Genomic DNA, 21,576 nt, shown 5'->3' with positions numbered 1-21,576 from the left:
AGAACTGCAGAAACAAACACAGTGCATTGTTGTTTCAATGAGGCTTAGACTAGTTTGCACGAAAATAATCTGAAAAATACCTAAGCGTTTAGTACAAAAATTCTCTACTTACTAAATATAAGCCTCAACCTTTGAATAGTGTCTTATATTTTAAGTTGAAAGTCACCAACCCATTATGAATAGCAAAGAAATACTGAAATAGAAGTTTCTAGACAGTACGGACTGCACAGGTCGTAACTTCAGTTTTCTGATGCTGGCTACAGAATCTACAAGCCAAACGCAACCATTAACTCAGAGAGATGTTGGAGTTGCTATTTCACCTTACCGAAACCAACCACACAGACAGCTAGGTTAGCTTCCCCATCCTCTTCAATGAAGTATTTTATATTCATGCTTTGATACAAATAATGTATAAAAACGTGCTGCAAGAATTTTTAAGAAGTCATGTTAAAGCTTATCACAATTACAGCGGTGCCGCATGACCGACTCTTCAAACCTACAAGTTTCAGAAACAACACGGATATCGCAAAGATCCCGGTTTAGCTTTTACACACTGTTTGTTCATTTAAGTACAGAGAAAATCCAATTATTTTGCAGAAAGGTCCAAACATTCGTACTCACCCAGCAATTATATGGGCCACTAGGTTCTTCTCACTGCCGTGAGCAGGTGTGAGATACGGCCTGGCTGCTTACGTTAAAGCCAGCAGAGGGGACTACGCAGTGCCCAGCTTCTGCCAGGCTCTGTCTGCTGCTCACGCAACTTATCTTTCACATTTCGACTGAGATTGATCCGTAGCGAAGGCGCACAGAGCCGGGGGCTAGATAGTTTTCATTAGAGCGTTTTTAAGAAGCCCTGCCATGCTACCTTTGGCATTTGTTTCCCAGCATTAACGAGTGTCGGCTTGGATTAGGCGCTCGGCCGCTGCTCAGGGCCTGCGGTCAGACGGTCCCAAGGCGGAGCGAACACATTCCCCGAGCATCGACCGTGCCCAGGCTCCTGTGAGCATTAGGGCCTCACCTGGCTGCCAGGCAGGAGGCACAGCCTGGCCTCAGCACAGCCAGGGCAGAACCACGGCGACATCCCCGCCGCCCTTTTACTCAGGCTGCCTGCACCACCTGAGGATTAAGCCATTTTAACAAAATATTCCGTCTACGTTTACTCATTTTACTGGGAGGGGAGAGCACACCATGCTTCAGGCTGCTTTCCAGGCATGACCCACATCCACGGCTAATTAAAAAGCCCAACGAGTACACAATATAATGATAGAGCTTGACGGCTACTACAACAAAGCGAAACGTCTCTGTGCAATGTGTCACCTATCGGAGCGTCCTAAGGGACAGCCTTCACGCAGCTGCTGCCTGTGCAGCTGACAGCATCTCAATAATAAGCATTAGCGCCTTGAATATACAGAGCAACTTTTCAAAGTGCCATTCGAATATTAAATTTGTAGAGCGTGCAGTTTGCAGAAGGGTAAACAGATGAGATGAAATCACCTGCTTAGGGCAAAACTGAATAGAAACAAGGCTCCAAGGTAAAAAGGAGCTGACTTGCAAGGGATCAGTAATTTATCACAAGAAACCACACCTTGTGCTCTCAAATATAAGGGTTTGTTTAGAGAAGCTAAACGAGAGTTTCACTAGCATTAAAGAGTGCCAGAATAACCTCCAAAATGTTAGCCAACTGTAATTAATCCTGAGATCTTGAAAATACCACAGTGTACTAAGCAACCTTTCCCTTTCAATTTGTGTTGACTTCAAAACCCAGCACAGATTTAAGCATTGCTATTGTCTCAGTGTTCACCAAGGTGTGGCAAGAAAGAGCGATGATCCTGCTATGAAGATCTGCAAAATCTATTGTGAATGATTTCTTTGATAACCGGCAAGAGCTGGAGCTGAAAGCACATCCTAAAGGAGCAGGTCACCGTATTCCTGCTGACCCATCCTTGCTCAGGGACACGCAGAATCAGCAGCAGCATCAGATGGGAACCCTGAGCTCCCAGAGCTTCCCCTGTAATCCTGGCAGGGGAGGCAGAGAAGGATTTTGTTATTCACAAGCTAGTATGTACCATTCTCTACGTGAATTCATGCAGACACGAAGTCCACCTCTATAGGTTTAAGAGCTGAGATAAAATGTCATGGTTCAAGTCTATGCATTTTATTTGGATTGTTTCATTGATTATAGAAGTATTGCTCTAGAGAATAAACTTTTATGAAAGTACTCTACTACAGGAAAGATGCTGTTCAGATACAAAACGTCTACAGCTAAAGCAGTCCTCAATTTAATGAAAAGTACAAAAAATAAAAGGTTATGCACGACAGTCTGCAGTTCAAGGTACACTAGGTTTTATAAAAAAAATTCTTATTCTATTGCAAAAAAAAAAAAAACCCATGCTATATTTAGCTAGGCCATGAACTGTATTTGTCATGAGTCAGAAGTTTTGTACAGAAGTACAGTCATAACCTTTGCCATAGCTACAGCAAGACGAAAGGCTTACCTAAGCTCTTAGCACATTTGCTGTATAATGGCAAGGGGAGCGTTTCTCTTCCCCCTGCCAGGCAGCAGAGCAACTCGCCACCAGACTAATAAGCGAAGAAGCAGTTTACATGTGAAAAGCACTTCTTGGTTGACCCTAGAGAACTCTTTATGATGTGGGTATCTTTATTACTGGCATGAGATTGTTTTATTAAGCGCTGTTAAGAACTGCTCCTGCAACAGCCTTTTTCTTAAAGACCGCAGATACGTTTAATGAATAAAACCGCTCCGGTTAAAACGCTGCATTTGTAACCTCGGATGCAATAAAAACTTCATTTTGCTGTTATGGCAATTCAAAATATAAGAAGATGCATGCGCATCAGAATATTTTTTTCAAAGCAAGACGTGATTATGTGGGAAAAAAAGAATTAAGTCTGAGTATCGCATTTTGCGAAGACACCTGCTATTGAGCTACTGCCATTTCCTCCGGCAGGAAACTTTCTGTACAAACAGCATCTGAACTGATGGCAAGCATTAAATCTTATCCAAAAAACAGCAAAGAATAAATCCATACACATCTCTAAGAAAATGCTTTCTTTTGAGAATATGCAACCTTTTTGGCAAGGTTAAAATTGATTTCTTGGCACCTTTTGGAGCACATACAGCAGGCCACCCTGTGGAAGCAGGGCAAATATTAAAGGGATGCATCAACGGATTTTAGTGAACTATATCATAATAAAACAGTGTTCCTAAGTAACCTCGGTAGCTTTCAGAAACGACATGAGATGTGAGTTTTGTTATAAAAATCTAAGTGCTCTTACTGCCAGCGTAGTTAGAGCCTCATGGAATTGGCACAGCCAGCTTTGCGCTGGCGTGACTACAAAACACACACCCCGTGAAACACAATGGGCATGGAATCTCAAACCGCTTAAAGAGGGGTCAGGGAGGGAAGGGGGTGTGCGTGTCCATAAAAATCCAAGTCAGATCCATTCAAATATCACATAACCACTTTTTTTTTTTCCGCCTTAAAAAATATTTTCTAGCAAACCAAGAATGGAAAGAGTGATCTTCACAGTGTCGTGCTGGAGGCACAGGAAGCTTCTGAAAGCTTTAGAAGCAAAACCCAGTTCGTATTTCATCCAGTGCAGAGGGTTTGAAATATTTACCCTTTCCTTCCCACCTAGTTTGAACTACCAAAGCCGTGTTCCCCGCTCCACGTTCGGCCTGCCTGAGGATCACCTGGGGCCGGTACCGCTGCTGGTGCTGAGCGGCACAGGAGGAGCTGCCAGCCAGAGCTTGGGAGAATACTGACAGGGTGAAATACAGGTAAAACACTGTTTCCCAGCGTTATCTAATCTACAGAAAACTTTGCCATCCTTCATTTGAGCCAACTATAACAATGTATTGCAGCTATCAAGGTTCAAGTTATGCCTGGAGGCAATTTACAAGCTCAAGTCTTCGATGTCAACAGTTCAATCATTTAAGGAAAACCTTTGACAGAATTAGTTAGCCTAACAACACCAAAAAAAGGCAATTCTCAAGATTGCATCACATACTTAGCGATTTTAGCCAACATAGGAGGGATTCACTTTTCAATATTTCAGTTTATATTCAACTCTAATGAACAAATGCAACTCTCGCACCACGTTTGGGGCGGTAGGGTGATGCAGGATGCTGCTTCTGGTCCTAGCAGCACAGCATCAGTGCACCAAAACCCAGCCCAGCTCCTACCAGCAGCGTTACCAGCAAGAAGCCCGAGACCCCTTCCAGGGAGAAGACCCCCGAGAAGGGCCAGGATGAGAACTGGAGGAATACGGAGCTCGTACGGCTGCTGTCTGTGTCCTGCCTACCAGCAATCAGAGAAATGCAAAGCCCATTTCTCAGCTGGTGAGGTCCACAAGAGCTTCAATTGCCCCAGTGCAATTCCGTTGAAAGGCAGCACCCCGGCACTGCTGAGGTGTAACCATCGAGAGTGCTGAACGTAAGCTACATTAAAACGAAGGGAAAAGGAGAGGAAACCCTTCAAACCTTGTGGAATGAAAACCCTTGCTAATTATTTTTCTGTTATCACGATGAACATTGTCTCACAGCAGAACAAAGACCCTCTGAGCGTGCATGGAAAGCAGGAGCCAGCTCAGTTCAACCCTTCGGGAGCCAGGCTAGAGCTGCAAGGAGTTGCTGGTGCCTCTGTGCCCTTCTGCTCCGCTTCAGAAGACCACAGGTATCTTCCCTTGTGGGAACCTTTGCAGGATAAATAAGTCTTTTACATCTCTTCTATTTGCAAGCATGTGTATTTGACTGTCAAGTCTGGACAAAAATGTAATAAAGCAGTCGTGAACATTACTCTCCCTCCTCCAGGTATGATTAGCTGAACAAACACTAATAGCACAAGCCCTGCAGAATTAAGTCTCTCAGGTTTATGTTCAAGCCTTCTGTTTAAAAAGCTTTAGGGCTAGACGTAATGTACAGGTTCTGTAGAATGAGAGAGGTTTCGGTTGTTTTTTCAAAAACGATTGGTGTGAAAAAGAAAAAAACTGGCTTCTAGCTTGTTTTTTTGCTCTTGGGGCAAGGAACTACAAAAATCCAGTTTGCGCTGGCATAACACTTGAACTTTACCCCACATCTCAGTTATTTTTGGCTTTTAACCTTGTCTGCTAATTTAACAATAATCCAAAACTGTTGGTGGCCCAGGATTTGGAAGAATTTGAAGTGACACCGTGCTGTGGCACAGATTTGCAGCTGTCATTTGTGTTTGAAAACTTCCATGTTTACTAAACTAGGACTTTCAAAACAGAGAAGAACGAAGCAGGGCCCTTTATACTTTGGGGCACCAGTTAACTCACTCTAGATTAGCTAAATAAACATCAAAATACTGTTTAATGGTCTCCTACTCATAAATGCCTAAAGAGCTACACATCTTCCAACTGGCCTTATTCACTAAGTCTTCTTACAACCTGGGCTGGCAGCAGGGAACTAGAAACGAGGAGACAAGGGGACAGAGGTACCAAAATCGCTGTCTTCAGTTCCAACTACCACCGTGCCCTCAAAACCAATGCACAGAAACAACCCTGCCACCGCACGTCTGGTCCATTCGATCCCTCTCAAGATCCTCTCTTTAAGAAGTTTCTGTCTAGCCTGACATGGAAGGTTTCAGAAAGGCACAGAGGGAGGTCCAAGCACCCAGCTCAAGAGGTTTGCAGAGGAGAAGCTCGCCCGCACGCTGCCCTACCAGCCTGAGGGGATACTATAACTTTAAACTTTGTATTTTTCAGGAAAAAGAGGTATGATTGCAATCCAGCAACAAATCACACACCCCCACGTTTTCAAAATATGCCAAGATAATATTTATTAACACAGCAGGACTTACAGATCACAAAAGATAGTGATACACAGGAGCTCGTAAGGGTGTTATCAGAATAAAGCATGCAGGTCAATACTTGCAGAAGAGAGATATCAAAGCAGATCTGAGAAGGCACATTCACACAGGAAATGTTTAGTTGAAATAAGACATTAGAAAAGCAGCAAAAAACCTGAAGTTGATTAAAATATACAGAGATCTCCAGTAATGCCAAAGAAAACGGTACTTTACAGATTTGTAAGTGCAGCAAACTGGATAACCCTTTGAGAATACCCCCGGCGAGGTACGCTCCCACTGCGGCGTTCGGCAGAACGCAGAACAAATTAGGTTCATATAACATGACTAGATGCTAATTAAAAATGCTTTAGTCTTGGAGTGAAACATAAATTTGGTTTAAAAGAAGCAGCCCGGTTGAATTAACAGCATGCAGGCAGTGCTCAAAGGGTTATACGAAGTATATGCAAGAGAAATCAGGCAACATTAGTATAATCCACCTTCCACACAAAGAATTATAGCAAAGTTTAAAGAGACAGTATCCCCTTTGGAGAGCAAAACTGAAAACCTTGCTTCCCTCGGAGGCCAAGGTCAGCCGCATGGGAAGCAGCTAGGTGTCTTCTTGCTAATTCCCAGCGCAAGCAACCTACCTGCCCGCATCCGAAAGCTACACAACGTGAAATCTCGATAGCCAAAGGATAAAAACCTCTACATTGGTACAGCAGAAAAGTCTAATATTATCAACAGCCTCCACCCCGCTGCTCTGGTTCACTCGGGGTGTTAAATATTGCTTGCAAACCTAACGGTTCCCAGTGCCTGGTCTGCCATTTCTCAGCACTGAGGACTACAAAGGGATACTGTCCCTTTTTGACATTAGATTTACAGATTGAAGAAAATGGAGGAAAAAAAAAAAATCTGCTTTTTAACTTATGTAAACTAAAAAAAAAGGACTTGAACATCAGCAGTTCATAGCTTGAAATGCATCAAACATACATAGAGGAACACATGAGCACAGAAGTATTCGTAACAGATAGTCCAGAGCACGCTCTGCTAGGAGATTGGAACAGAATTCAATGGAGTGAAACCCTCCTTGTGGAAAAACACCTAGCTTGGCACCATAAGAGAATACAGACTTGTTTGAGTTTAATAAAAATAGCTTCTAATTAATACTTCAAAGTTCAAAAGTTTAGCAACAAGCACATGATCGGCTAACCCCTTTAAACAAACCAGAGAAATCTTTCCTGCCACAAACGGCAATTATTAATCACTGATTTCTGTGGCAAAAGCTCACGTACCGTAGAAGAGCTACATAAGTCAAGCTACCACCAAAAGAGGCTAGAAAAATATTACGAAAAAAGTGCTTTCAAAACCAAAGTAAACATTCAAGAATACACTGTAGGTGCTACGTTTTTGACAGCTCACTCAACTTGGATTTTTACCAAGCAGTAATATGAAAATTAAATGTCTTTGCTAATAAAATTATTCCTGATATTTTGTACCCTGTTATAGAGTATCTTCCATGTCAAAGTTGCCAACTCAATTTTTTTCTCCCCTACTTAAAAATAGCATATAATGCAAAATTACAGTACTGTATATTTTCTCTACCCATATCTGCAAAAATGGAAGAATTATCTCATTTGGAAATTACCAATTCTTGCAGTAACAGCTTTTACATTTACAGTTTGTATGCTTCCCCCGTTCAGAAAAGCCTCTGACTGCATAATACTTGTCCCTAGAACACAGTAATGGTTCCCATATTATTGAAGGCCACAGAACATTTAACTACATCTTATCTTCCTATGTACATATGAAAAGAAAAAGCAGGACACTTGGGAAATTTACTTTATGATATGCAATCAGATTGGAGATGGTTAATTCATTCTCTCAGGAGTACTTTCATAAAGGGAAATTAAAGAAGGTGAAAGCCTGATAAGGATAAAATAAAAAGTCCCATGGTTTTAAATTTAGGTCCAAAAGCTATCAATCATGGTAGTAGCGTTTACAGACCCTTTGCACAATTATTCCAATGAGGGTATTAACTCTAAAAAGTGTACACAATACCTGTAGTCCTGCAAAATACTGGCTACGCTAATTAAGCCCCCCCGTAACGGGAATATACTAGTGTTATTGATTAGACAGCTTTTCATTAACAGCACAAATGAGTGTTCTGCCTACCCTTTTAGCAGCACAGAGTGAGTTAAGTCCCCGAGTCAAATGCTTTGTTGAAACCAAGAAATTAAAGTGAGACTCTCTGCCATTCATCTTGTTAATACAAATGGAATGACATCGTTTGCATTAGAAAATTTTCCACTCAAATCCCTTAAGTGACAATTGCTAACAGGTACCAGTAATACGATGTTGTCAAATCTCAAAAATAAACTGGAATTGAGTTCAAACTGCCCAATCTCTAGTCACCTAAGACAAAAAAATAAATACTGCCCTTTTAAGGGGCTGTTGGTTAGCAGGTGCACGGAGTTAGAAGCCTTTCACTACTGAAAGACCAGTGCATTATTCTGTAATTTAGCACGCAGAAGAACACTGAAACCTCCACCACCTACGTTACCAGAGCAATCTAACCAATTCCTCACCTGCTGCTGGTGGATGCTGGCCACTAACTGTTGGCAAATCCAAAGAGCTATCAGACATGACATGCTTAAGATCTCCTCCCACATCAGCCAGTTTCATGTCAAACTGAACAGACAACGCATCTTCAGAATCCTCCTTGCCAACACTGCTGCCGCCAATAGACGGGAGATCCAGAGACTTCACCGAAGCAGAGTCTTCTTTGGCCTGCTTGAAAGCTGCGACTTTGTCCACCAGGGACTTATCTGTGCTGCTGCACGTGGAAGAAAACTTGTTAGAGTGAAAGTCAGCAAAATCATCGTCGCTCTTCGCTGAGGAAAGCGTGTTGTCCTTCCCCTCCTCAAAGCCTGCTCCAGAGCCTTCCAGAGAAAGCTGTTTGAAGATGTCGTATTTGGTGGGCGTAGCAGTGGTGGCTGAATTCTGCCCACTCTTCACCGTGCTGGCAGATGAGCCGGGCTGAGGAACAGGGCTGGCCTCTAGTTTAAGTGCATTGTATTTGTTGTCTGGTTTTTGTTCAGAAAACCCACTGCTATTGTTGAAAGCCATAAAATCTGCGAAGTCATCTTGTCCACTGGCCGATGCGCAATTAGAAAATTCCCCAAAAAGGTTGAACTCCCCAAACTCATCAGCTAAGCTCGAACTTTTGCTAGGTGCTGGCTGGGCAGTGGTAGATGGAGGTGGTGGTGGAGGAAAGGAGGACGATTTCGACGCATTAAATGCAGGTGGAAAGGAGAGCTGCTTGTTTTCTCCAGTAGAGGAAAAAAGATCCAAGTCTGCTAGATTCAAAGAGGGCTTAGCTTGTGTTTGCTGTTTTGACTGAATGGGTAAAGAAGGGAAGGATGTAGGGAAAGTTTTGTCTTTTGTAGGTGGCTCTAATGGCGGGATACTGTCGGCGGTTTTAAAATCTGTGAAGCCATCATCGGTTCCTGCAGACTTGAATTCTGCAAGGTTATCTCCTGACGGAAAAACAATGAAAAACGACACAGTAGTAAGATACTGCAGTGACAACAAATACATCATATCCATACCATGCAAGCAAGCAAATTATTTCATGCAATGTCAGAAAGATTTTATGCAAACTATTTAAATTAAGACCTCAGGATGCACGTGGAACTGCAAACTCAACTTGTATAAACCACACAAGTTTCAGGGTCAGCGATTCTAACAGTCATTCCAGGAAAAAAAAAAGTCTTTCAAATAGCCTCAAAGTTATATTAAATTCCCTTTACAACGAGTTAATATAAAAACACACCTTGACCAACAGATTCAAAAGGTGATCAGCTGTCTCACTCAGCTCCTGAATAAGGCTTTTTCCCCACTTCATCCTTCTCACATTTGCCAGGCAACAAACGATCTTGAATTTCACTTATACCAATATAGCATTTGTTTTCTTACAGAAGCAACTCTGTCCCCCTCCCTTTGACGTACTGCACAAAGGCAGTGTCTTCATGGGATGTCAGCAGAACATTGAGACAAAAGCAGCCTGGCTTATAAACTGGAAGGGGAACGGAGGAGGGACCAACACAACTTCTGAAAGTTTAAGCTCGCTTAAAAGAAGACAGCCAGCCAAACAAACCGATCCAATTGTTCATAAGGGGGAACCCTAAGGGTGGAAGAGGTGAGCCACAAGCAAAACAGAATGCAAGGCTGTCATCCTAATAGGTAGTTTTAGAACATTTTTAAGCTCTCATTTTAATCTATCATTTTTTCCTCCTGTCAGGTTCACCTAACGTACAGTATTGTTAAGCGATCAGAACTTCAGTAAATGCGGTAACTCAAGCATCTTCTAGCTTCTGCTGTGAGTGCTTACAGCTTAAGTAGGAAGCTTAGAGATGGACTTTCACACGAATGTCAACATAATTAATCATAAAAAGTGGAAATACCCAGAAACTATATACTGAATGTAAGGTTGTGCTGCAATAATTTAAACCTATTTAAATATTTGGTAACAATGTTTTCACTGAATTTACATTAAATGTTTTGGTGTAGTAACTTTAGAGCTTTCTTCCTATTTACATCTTTGTTTTTCTTTTTTGTTTCTTTTGCACATGAAAAATAACATGACAAATCTTGAGTTGTTTAACCCATTCACCAGCATATATTTATATAGATCATTTGTAATTTCAAAGTATTTATGCATATTTTATCACAAGCATCCAACAAACAAATTTTGTTGAAGTTTAGAAATACACCATTACCCTTTAATTCTCAAGCTACCCCAGTGTCATTCCTTAAATTAGTTTAACCAAGATTTAAAAGACTGCTCCTTACAAGGGTAATAGAAGACCATGACTATACCTGACATTATTCCATTCTCCCTTCCCTCCAAACCAATTCACTTGGCCCAACAACACTACAAATATTTGTGAAATTGCTATCCATTCATCAAAAAATGAAACATCACAGCAAACTACACTTACTGATGGATTGCAAACTTTTCCATTAGAAATGTAAGCTGGTGAAAGGGTTAAGAATGGTCAGACCTGGATAGCAGGCAAATAAAGTAATTTTTTTATATATATTTTTAGGACATATACAAAAAGAGATAAAATATTATTTCATTGCATACATTTAATTCTGGAAAAGTATTGAATATGAGAACCTCACAAAACATCACAAGAGTTTCAAAAACTCAGTGTCTGAAAAAAAGAATCCCATCTTTGAAAAATATGGAGTCGGAATGAACTAGAGTAAGCAATTTTATCCTAGAATCTAAAATTGTTTACTAATAACAAGACAAAATGCTGGGTATGATGTATCTGCAGAAGTCAGGTTAAATTTGTAATACATTTATCTTCTGATCTGTCTACTGACAATGTAAGAAAGTTAGTTGAATTTAAGATTAACTCTTATATTTCATAAATGAGTTATGCACAGATCATTCTGGAAACGGCTTAAGGAGAGACTGCTTTTGTAATTACACAGATATTGCATCTCACATGCCATCTAGGTTTTACTTTTCCCAATCAAGAAAAAACAATTAAACACAAATTTAAAAACAAGTGACAATATTTATTCTTGAGCAAAGACCGTGAAAAGTTTAAATTCTGCCCTAACTACAGAAAAAAGTTGCAATTTTGTCCAGAAGCATCTGGACTCTACAGCCTTCTAAGAATATGCGATTCCTTACTTAAAAAAGACGAATTCCAACTATGATGTTGTTTTAAAATAAGCCTCAGAAACATCCAAAAAAGATGCCAATTTTCTAGAAACAGTTTCCAGACTGTTCCGAGAGTACATTGATACTTCCTGTCGAGTTGTTTAGAGGAGCAGAAGGACCATTATTCTGGAATCCTAGCAATGGAAATTCTACAGTTCATAGAGAACCACAAAAAAAAATCATGAAAATATGTTAAAGCATCTCCAAAAATACATACTGCTTACCTACGTATTTGGTCTCTGATGGTTGTTCTAATTCACGGAAAGCACTATACTTGTCCCCACAATCTAGTGAATGTGAGAAAAGAAATTTGCATAAAGTTATTATGAACTTGTATCATAAATTTTACATTGGCATAATTACTCTGACTTTTTACATTAAATTTTAATAAATGCCAGAAACTAGATATATGAAACATCGCAATACGTTGTTCAGAGTAGTTGCATATTTTTCCTTTTACCTCCAAAAGTAGCTGTACTTTCAGGCTTCTCAGCTGCAATTCCTTTAAACACAGCATACTTATCAGTTGATGAGAGTGTCTTATTACCTGGGAGTGGCATTAGTAAAGAAGGAACACTAAAAACAAAAGAGATAAAAGCAAAGTTCTTTAATTTATCCATAAGAAATATATGGTTCCAGGTTTTATTTGAAGGAGCCTCTTATGACTACAGCTTGGATCACTGAACTTAAGCTTGTACCCTACAAAGCTCTTAATCAAGAACATTATGGAAACTACCTCATATCTATCAAGAAGAAGAGCATGTAGGCAGGTAGTTGCTGTTGGGTAACTGATGGAAGAATTTGCACTTTATCTCACCTAACTGTATTTGTGTAGGCCAGAAGTCAATTTTCACCTTGATTGATTTTGATTTGTAACAAAGCATGAGCAAAAAACTACAAAACTTTCCACCACAGGAACTCTTAGCCTACGAGAGGATAGACATCCCCCAAGAATCACTGATGTTTCGTTTATCACTGTGTCCAAGGCAGTGTAAGGACTGTTCTCTCTGATAGCTATAGTGGAGTCAAAACTGCATGAAGTTTTTCTAGCTCCCTGCTTTCAGCTTATCAACTTTTGATTATATTTTATTACATATCACAAAATTAAGAGAATAAAGCAGAACCGCTGTTCAAAGGGAAGTAAAAGAGAATTTTGAATTCCTGTCAGTGCAAATCAGCACATTTAGGTAACCATCTATTCAGCAACATCAGGATTATTCCATAGTTACATAAGAAAATCTTTTTGCACATAAACACACTTTATATAGTAAAACTGCCATAATAACCTAATGTCATGTTAGCAATTGCTGAAAGATTTAGAAGATGCTCTGTGAGAGCTTTGCTTGCCCTCCGCACAAGCCTTCTTATCAGACCTTGGCAGCTCTACAGAACAACATCCTTTACATATGAATGATGCATTTTACCTCTAGTTTATGTCATTCAATCCTGTACACATTGAAAACGTGAATGAATTTCTATGGCATTCTTTGGCCTGAAGCAAGAATCTTTCCAGAGCCATTTAAATCTCCTTATCAGCAGCCTACAAGCAACATACAGACCTACCACTTGCACACATGTGCTAATGATGGTCTGTGATGCTTGCAGACAGAGCAGCGTCAAAAAAAATATAGCTTATGGTAATTTAATTAAATTTCACATCACTGCAAAACAGGCTATTACATATGCAGTCTTGGCAAATGTAATGGTTAATCATCTGTACTCTACAGATGGCTTTTTTTTAAAATAAAGCTCCATAAGCAATTAGATTATAGCTCATTGTAACATTTTGTTCAAAAACGAATGCTTTTACAACAGAATAAAGAGAACTGCTGCAATGAAACACCTTTTTTCTTCCTTATGATCTCCTACTTCCCACTGTGGAATTTAAAAACAGCGTTTCTGCTAAAACTTTCACTAACAGAACGGCTTTAATTGCAAAATGACGTCTAACACAAATTAAGATATACTTAAAATAGAGCACCTTCAACTACACGTGGCATTAGTGATTGACATCAGCAAAATTAACTTCCTTACATGGAATGTCATTAGGCACAGTGTAACTGAACGATCTGTTTTAGTATCCCCAGCTGATGTCACTGCTGAGGAAGCAACCAGTAATCACTACTTACCTGGAAAGCACTAGTTCTATTTGCAACTACGAAGAGACAGTTCAGTACGTGGAAAATTTGTATGTCTACAATTAGACACGTGGGAGCTACACAAAACTTTGCCACATGCAGTGGAAGTAAACACTTTGTAATTTTGTGATCACAGAACTTCGGAAGATTAATTTTAAACTCTCAAAGGCAGCAAGCATGCATATTTTATTGTACAAAATCTGCCTGAGCCAGAATTACATTTTGGCTGTCTCCCAGATGAAGAGCCAAGATTGCTTAAGTCTACATAAGATTTCAATTCAGATTTATATTCAGCTATCAACAATTTACATGCTAGCCAGAGAAATGATAGAAATAACAAAAACCCTGTCCACTGAAGTTCTCAGCCATTTAAGAGTACAATGTCATGCTTTTTGCAAGAGTTCCGAGGTCCATATCCAGGGCCTGAAGAAAGACCTTGATGTCAGCAAACGGTTTCTGTTAACTCCAACAAACATTGGGTCAAGCTATTAATGGAAGCACACAACACTAAATGCAGAACCCCCCCGTCCTTGTGTATTTTTTTCTGAATAGCTTTATGTAAGATTTTTGCCTGAATGCACAGTATGAAGTAACTTTCAATTGCCTGTGCAATAGTGTAAACACTTGAAAACCTATCCCCACACCCTGTATATGCAATTTACCTCAGCATGGTGACTGGAATGGTAAAGAATGGCCAACCACCTATGGCACATCAAATGTCATTTTTGATTCAGAAAGCCTAATTGTAGTTGTAACAACCTCCAGAAGAAACTGTCAGAGTAGAAGTCATGTGACAGAAGAAAATTACAGGCTAGAAAGCTACCCACAAAAGAGGAAAGCACTTCATTTCTTAAAAGAATTCTAAAATACTGAAGGGGTGGAAATCAAAAGATCTGCTACCTGCTCCGATGCTGTGAACTGGTTGCTTTGGAGGAGCCAGCTCCATCCCCTTGGAAATCAGTGAAAGTTTCATCTAGTGAGCCAGACTTTGAAGCATCTTGAAACTCTTGGAAGTCATCATCTTCTGGTTTTACTACCTGCATTACAAATAACATGCAGATTGATATACTCTTGTCTCTCCAAATTGTCATATAACATGAAAGCAGATCAGTAATATGGTACACTTTAAAAAAAAAAATCAACAAAACCACAACCCTTTCAACATCAGTAAGCAAAATTAGTATGGTCAGTATTTCCACTTCACCTGCACCTCACCCACTCAACACATACACGGTGTACAGGATTACAGATAGTATGCATGCAGAACAGCTGAGTAAGGAACTCTATTCCCTTCACATTAAATGTATTATTGATCACAGCCATGTAATATTTTAATATAGGATAACTACTAATAATTTAAATCAGTCAATAACTTAAATCAATAGATACATAGAGCAAAACCACCAAAAAGATGAACCATATTTGCAAAACAGCAAAATTGATCTCAACATGATTTACAATGTTGTAAAAAAAAAAAAAAAAAGAGGGTTTTAGTTTTTATAGTTTGCAGCTTCTCCCAAAAACTCTTATTTCTAACTATTCTGTAATCTAACAGATTCCGTTGCGTAGTTTAACCTAAAATTTCATTTTTTGTGCATTACAAAATCCTAACTACAACTGAAATACTCTTTCAATTCAATTAGTTTTTAATGGAGGAAGTTGTACCTCTTATAATGCCACTAGAAAGAAATGGAAAGAACAAAAGGACATTCACAGTGGCATGACTTCACATTTTTAGATGCCACATTCTAGATTCCAGCTTCCTCTTGTTTTTTTTTTTCTTTTTTTTTCCTTTTTTTTTTTTTTCCTGCTTACTTAAAGCCTATTGTCATTACGAAGCTTTGAAACATTCAGGCTAATTCTCTTTCCAGGACAGTATTTGCCACACAACAGACAGAGCTCTAACCTGACTTGGCGGGTAGGATGGCATGAAAGCTCCCGAAGGCTGTGCTGCAGCTCCACCCGCTGGTGCTGTTATGTTCATTCCTATCACAGCTGGTCCAATGCTAAGAGGCATGGAGACAGGTGGTCCAGAGGGCATCAGAGGCTGCTGGCTTACTGTGGCAGGCAGCGACATTGGAAATCCAGTTAAAGTGGGGACAGGGGCAGCTGGAAACTGGTTTAACACATCAGGACTCACTGCAGGTATTCCTCTCTGCAAAGGCAGAAAAGCAAAGGCCACTGTATAGTACACATCAGCAAAGAGGCATATTGCATTCTCACTCCCATTTCTAGCTTGTACTGTTGAAACCATGAAAGAGCAGGGTTCTGTTCCAGCTTCAGTTAAATCTTCTGAAACACAAAAATGTGACCAAGAGCCTATATAAACAAAATGAACCCTATTCAACACCCTGACTGCTGGAGTTACACCGAGGGCAATGATACCCACCTGGGTGAGCAGAGACATTTGACAGCATTCTTGTTCAGCTTTTAGGAAATCAATCTAGCATGCACAGGCAAGCAAAGCTATGCTGAACTTGGCATGTGTTATATAGTCCACTCCCACGAGATTTTCATTGCTCAAGATACTTTTCTCTTAGTTTTCATACAAGGCTGGTATTTAGAAATAAATGGTAAGAGATGATACTATGCTGACAAAGAATGGAAGACTAAAATTCACACTCCACTGGTTCAGGAGAGAGGCAGCAAGCAAGGGCTAAAATTACAGTCCTGCTGAAGTTACAAGGGGAGCTTCTCCTCTGGACTTCAGCAAAGTAGCGTTTTATTTTTTACAGGTGTGGTACACCATCCATTTGTGCTAGCATGCAATCAGTCTATGACAGATTAGTGAAGTGAATTACCTTTTCGCACTATCCCCAAAGCCTTAGACGTACCTGTGTTACTGCTATCATAGCCAGGACAGAGTACAGCTCTTCTTTCGTGAGCTTCCCAGGGGTGGTGCGGTTGGCTAAAGCCCATATTTGTCCTAGAGTCTCTCTGGGCAATCCAGATGACATCAGGATGGGATACAGCTTAGCTGTATCTATTCCAGCAGGAGTCAAAGTGGTTTCTAAAATTTTCTTATACAACTCTGTTAAGAGGGAGTCATCATTAGGCAGTGACAAGTGCTGTTTTCAAGCAAGTTTAAGACTGCATTTCTACTTTATCTCAAACTCAACATTATATCAAATTAATAACATTCAAAAGTGTAAGGTAAGGCAACAACATTCTCATGTTGTATGCCATCATCACTTTTCATCTAAGCGTGTTATTGGAAGATCTTTATGCACAAGTTTAAAACAAGCAAAGAAATACTTTATACAAAATACATTTAGCGCTTTATTACAAAACATGTTTCTTTAATAAAATCGCAGGATAATCCATATAAAAAGATATTTATAACAGTTTTATGTATTTAAATCTCAGTGTAATCAATATTAGCATGGTAAACAGAAAATGAAATGCTATAGTAATTTGCATGTATAAGATAAACAGCCTTAGGAAATGGGCCTCCTCAATTAAAAGAGATGCCAAAAACAGACTGCCCATGAAAGCAGCCTTATTAGCAACAGCAACCTCTAACATAATCTGCTTTCATTAGAAATTTTAGGTTAAACATTTAATGTGCTTGAAGAAAATCCTTTTCTCAAATGCAGATAAAGCCACCATAAATGTAACATATCAGAAACACAGGATTCATTTGATGACTGAAGAAAAATGCTTCAAACCAATAAACAGTAACGTAAGCTCACTAAAACATTCACACCTTACATTGCCCACTTCGTTAAATGCCCATTTTCATGTTTACCTGGGACCAAACTATCGTTGTAAATCCAAGGAGGCAACATTTGCTGAATTGGGTCCTGTGAAGGGAATACTCCAACTCCTAAACACATTCCATTTAGCAAGAAAAAGAAAGACACAGCTGTATTAAGATGCACAGATTCAGAGTATAAAGGTCTTTGAGACTAGATCATGGTTTGGCAGTATCATTTAGCTTTTCAGGCAAAGATTTCAGATAGGAATCACCGTGCTCAGAGGAAAAACAGCTACTGCCGAAATACATATTTCAACATAACAATTAGAATGATTTGGGGGTAACAGCAAGAATACAGTTCTATACACAATGAAACAAGGAGCTCCTCATTTGCCAAATTTCCGGTTGTACAGAAGCTCAAGTCTCGCTGTCTCTTAAAATTGCTTAACAGCCGCCGTGCAATATCAAACTAATCTTCCCATCAGCTGCATACTATTAGGACTATTTGTGGAAAAACTAAATTAATACCTTCCAGAAGCATAAGAACCATTCACAACGTTCCTCCAGAAAATCCTTAGTAGGCTGCCTGTGGGTTTCCCCACTATACTGAATCTCAGCAAGATCTTTTCCCATGTTCCCAAAACATACCCATTGCCTCCTTGCTCCTACACTTCAGAACCAGAAGGCATCACAGCTGCCTTCACTGCTATGAACTTTCGTGTGACCTGCCACTACTCTGTCCCTGTGAACTGATTACTTCCTTCTCCACTACATTAACTCTTCCCCTTGGTCTCACATTTACTTCCCACCTAGCTCCTCCTGAGCAGATTTTGTGCTCATTTTGTATGGAACACGAGAAACTCTGAATCGTTTTGGATTTCATGGTCTTTTCTACTCACTCTTTCCCAGTGCACCTCCTCATCTTCCACATGGATTGTCTCCTGCCTGCAATCTAATTTCTAATCATCCTGTAACTCCAAGTACATTTTAACAATCAATTCCTTCCATTTCTCCACCCAAGGAAAAGAAATTTGCTATTTTCTCCAATCTCATTATTATTCAGCTTTAACCGCTCTTCCACTGACATTTATGCATCCGACCAATTCTTGCTTCTCAACCTTGAATCTCTGATAAAATTCAGCCCCCAAAAATCAAATAATGAGAAATGAAAAGGAATTCTGTCATATTTAGTTGATAGATAAGCGAGTCTTATTCAAAACGTTGATAATATCCAGATGGCTAAAGGTCTGCCATTTTTCAGCATTATCACTTAACCACTGAACTTCTGTTCCTCACAAAGTACTTGAGCTCATCTTTCAAAATACCCTTAACAATATTTAGACGTATTCTTAACTATTGTTGCTCTCCGATTGTATTGGATTTGTGCAAAAACAATGCAATTGACTGAACTATGAATAAATGAACAGCTCCTATTTCATTCTGTGTATTCTTCAAAGTCACCTTTAACAATTTACTGTGTATTAAAAAGCCCCTCCATTATTAAAAATGTCTATTCAAGCAATTTAATTTCATCCAGTATTAAAACAAACAAACCCATTGGATAAGAAAATACTTGAAAGCAACATACCCAGTGACTGAGAAGAGGAACATACAAGATTATTAATAAAAAGTCATGGTACCTTTAGGCAAAAAATAATTGCTCAAGAAAGTGCCTAATTCAATTATCTACACACCAGAAGCTCTCTCTCTCTTCTCTGTCTCCTCTCACCCTCCAGTAAAGTGAGATGACAAAAAGGGCTACATTTATTTTTATCATACTTGGCTACGCTTGAGCTCAGATTTCATGTAACCCTTGAATACAACACCAGAGCACTTACCAAGGTGTACCAGATACCTTGCATCTATTTTGATTGAAATAATACAAAACCAAACATTTAATAGTCAGCTTTAATAAAATCGAAGCTGGAAATAAAGCTGGTCCAGCTTTTGAAATGTTGATCTCTAAAACACGGATAGTTTTAAACGTAATACATATGAATGACAAATTGTTTGGGAAATAAATATAGGTGAGCTAAGAGCTTTAAGCTAACAAGATTTTATCCTTTCAAATTTAAAAGGTGGAAAATAACCATGACATTGACCATCTTTAAATAAAAACGTAACATTTCTAATTCTCCAAGGAAGAGGACAGAACACTGTAAAACAGAGGACCTGATTAAACAAACGTGTTAAAAGTGATCACAGCAGTAAACTCACGTGGAAAAGTTCAAAGCAAAATCACAGTTGTTACTTTTAGCATAGAGCAGGAGGCCCTGACATTATTCAAGCAGGCGTTCAGAGCAAAATTATGCAGGATTGGTCTTAGAATTAGTGTACAGAGTGTTAGCGTTCAAGCAGCGTCTTATTAAGTTCTGTCAAATGTTTCATTTGCTCACCACACTCTTCAACTGCTATGTTTTGTTCTGAAGCCTTGTGCGCCTCTGCAGCAGTGCTACCACTTTCGCGTCCACCTACAGCATCCCAGTCATTGATGGCTAGACTGGGGCGAACTTGTCTCGCAGCTGAGGCTTTGTGCCCAACTTCAGATGTTTTAAGTTTGGTTTGCTCTTGTTCAGATTCATTTGAGCCATTATCTAAGACTTTCTCCTCCAAGGAAGAGCCTGAATAAACAGCAGGAGGAATTATTTATATTTTGTTATTAACCACCCAGACTGTAATTCCACACCTCCAAACAAAAACTGTTATTGGTACCACTGACAATTGATGAAGAAGAACACCTGCCCCATCTCAGAACAATAAATAGCACCACTCTGTTCAAACACTTCCATGGTCTGATTCTGCTTTTCATTTACCATGTACACACAACAAATTCAGCTAACAAAAAGCAACAAGTTGGGAATAGGTTAAACTATTTTCTGTATTAGGAATACCGTTGCATAATCATCTGTGCATTGGTAGCTAAAGCACGATTTAAGGCTCAGGTCCAATATTTACATAAGCAGAATTCTTCACATTAATCTTACCAACATCCACTTAGCCTCCAGGAGAGGAAGCACATAAGTGTTCCACATCAGCATAAGTTATTTTTTATACCACCATTTCAACTCTTCTACTGCATGTACTTAAGACGACACTAGTACACAAGACTTAATTCACTTAAGATCAGCCAGATGCATATTTAACCATCTTTGTATCCACACATGACTTGTTTTTACAGTGCAGTTCTAAGGGAAGCAGGAAGGGGACTCAAATCATCTTTCCCCGTGGATCAGCAGGTTTCTACTTAATTGCCTATACATATATTTTTCAGACAAACAGAAAAAAATAAGTAAAGACTCTCCGTAGCTCTAAGACAGAAGGTGATATAAAAAAAAAAATACTTCTGAGTTACCTGTTTTATGGATATTGGGTGAAGATGCAGAGGTAGGAAAATAAGGAACCTGCCCAATTGTACCATGCAGGATGGATAACACTGGAGTCTGGGCTGGAGGGAGAGGCTGACCCACAGCCTTTTCTGAAAGCAGTTGCCCAGCCTCAGTACCAGAATGGAAAGGCTGAAAAGGCTGAGAGGCAGGCTGAGGCACCAATTTGGGGATTTCAACAGGCCCTTGTATAAAGTCACTAAATTCTTCATCATCGAGAAAAGCAGAGTGGGAAACAGATACAGCAGAATGGGATGATGTGGGATGATCTGTAAAATGCAATGAACACAATGCAAAGTGATGAGGAAGAAGGTTTTTAAGTGGAAGGGTAGGAAAAATGGCAAATACTAGCTATTCACAGCAAATGGGTGAGAAGAAATGGCAACTTGACAGAGATGAGAACAGCGATTATTGTCAGCATAACACATAAGGTAAAACTGAGCAGCCACTTCCAACCGTGCATCTTCTCTCCCAAATTTTTACAATGTAAACACTTGGATTGAAACTTGATTCTTAACACTGGCTATGAAAGTATTCTATTTGGTTTAAACAGACTGGATCAGAATAAATCAAGAGGTAATATTTCAGATTGGACATCCTCAGAAACTCAAAATGTATCGTGAGATACAAAAGAAATGTGTATTCATTTAGACAGTTTTCTGCTCAATCCCTTCATTATTTACCCATTTTAACAGAACTGATAAAGGGTGGGCAAATCAACAAACAACGGGAAAATGTCAGAAAACACTTGTAACTTCAGAATTATCAAAGAGTAAATCCACAGCAGAGA

General features: G+C 39.5%; 1 protein-coding gene across 10 annotated transcripts in view; it reads right to left on the bottom strand.

The window, feature by feature from the left end:
• SYNRG (synergin gamma) overlaps positions 1 to 21,576 on the bottom strand; it is a 48,582-nt gene that overhangs the window by 15,659 nt on the left and 11,347 nt on the right. For 6 of the 10 annotated variants that reach the window (XM_083806772.1, XM_083806773.1, XM_083806770.1 and 3 more), the window contains exons 7-15: positions 20,756 to 21,055; positions 19,800 to 20,024; positions 17,455 to 17,532; positions 16,541 to 16,737; positions 15,613 to 15,861; positions 14,607 to 14,743; positions 12,029 to 12,144; positions 11,793 to 11,855; positions 8,414 to 9,364 (exon numbers count right to left, since the gene is read on the bottom strand). In XM_083806772.1, the coding sequence (XP_083662898.1) occupies positions 8,414 to 9,364; positions 11,793 to 11,855; positions 12,029 to 12,144; positions 14,607 to 14,743; positions 15,613 to 15,861; positions 16,541 to 16,737; positions 17,455 to 17,532; positions 19,800 to 20,024; positions 20,756 to 21,055 (2,316 nt within the window). The remainder of the gene's footprint in view (positions 1 to 8,413; positions 9,365 to 11,792; positions 11,856 to 12,028; positions 12,145 to 14,606; positions 14,744 to 15,612; positions 15,862 to 16,540; positions 16,738 to 17,454; positions 17,533 to 19,799; positions 20,025 to 20,755; positions 21,056 to 21,576) is intronic. The other 4 variants (XM_083806779.1, XM_083806771.1, XM_083806777.1 and 1 more) reach the window with 3 other exon arrangements.

Source organism: Anser anser (genome assembly GCF_964211835.1).
Source record: "Anser anser genome assembly, chromosome: 20".
NCBI lineage: Eukaryota > Metazoa > Chordata > Aves > Anseriformes > Anatidae > Anser > Anser anser.
This window is presented reverse-complemented; position numbering and strand designations above follow the sequence as displayed.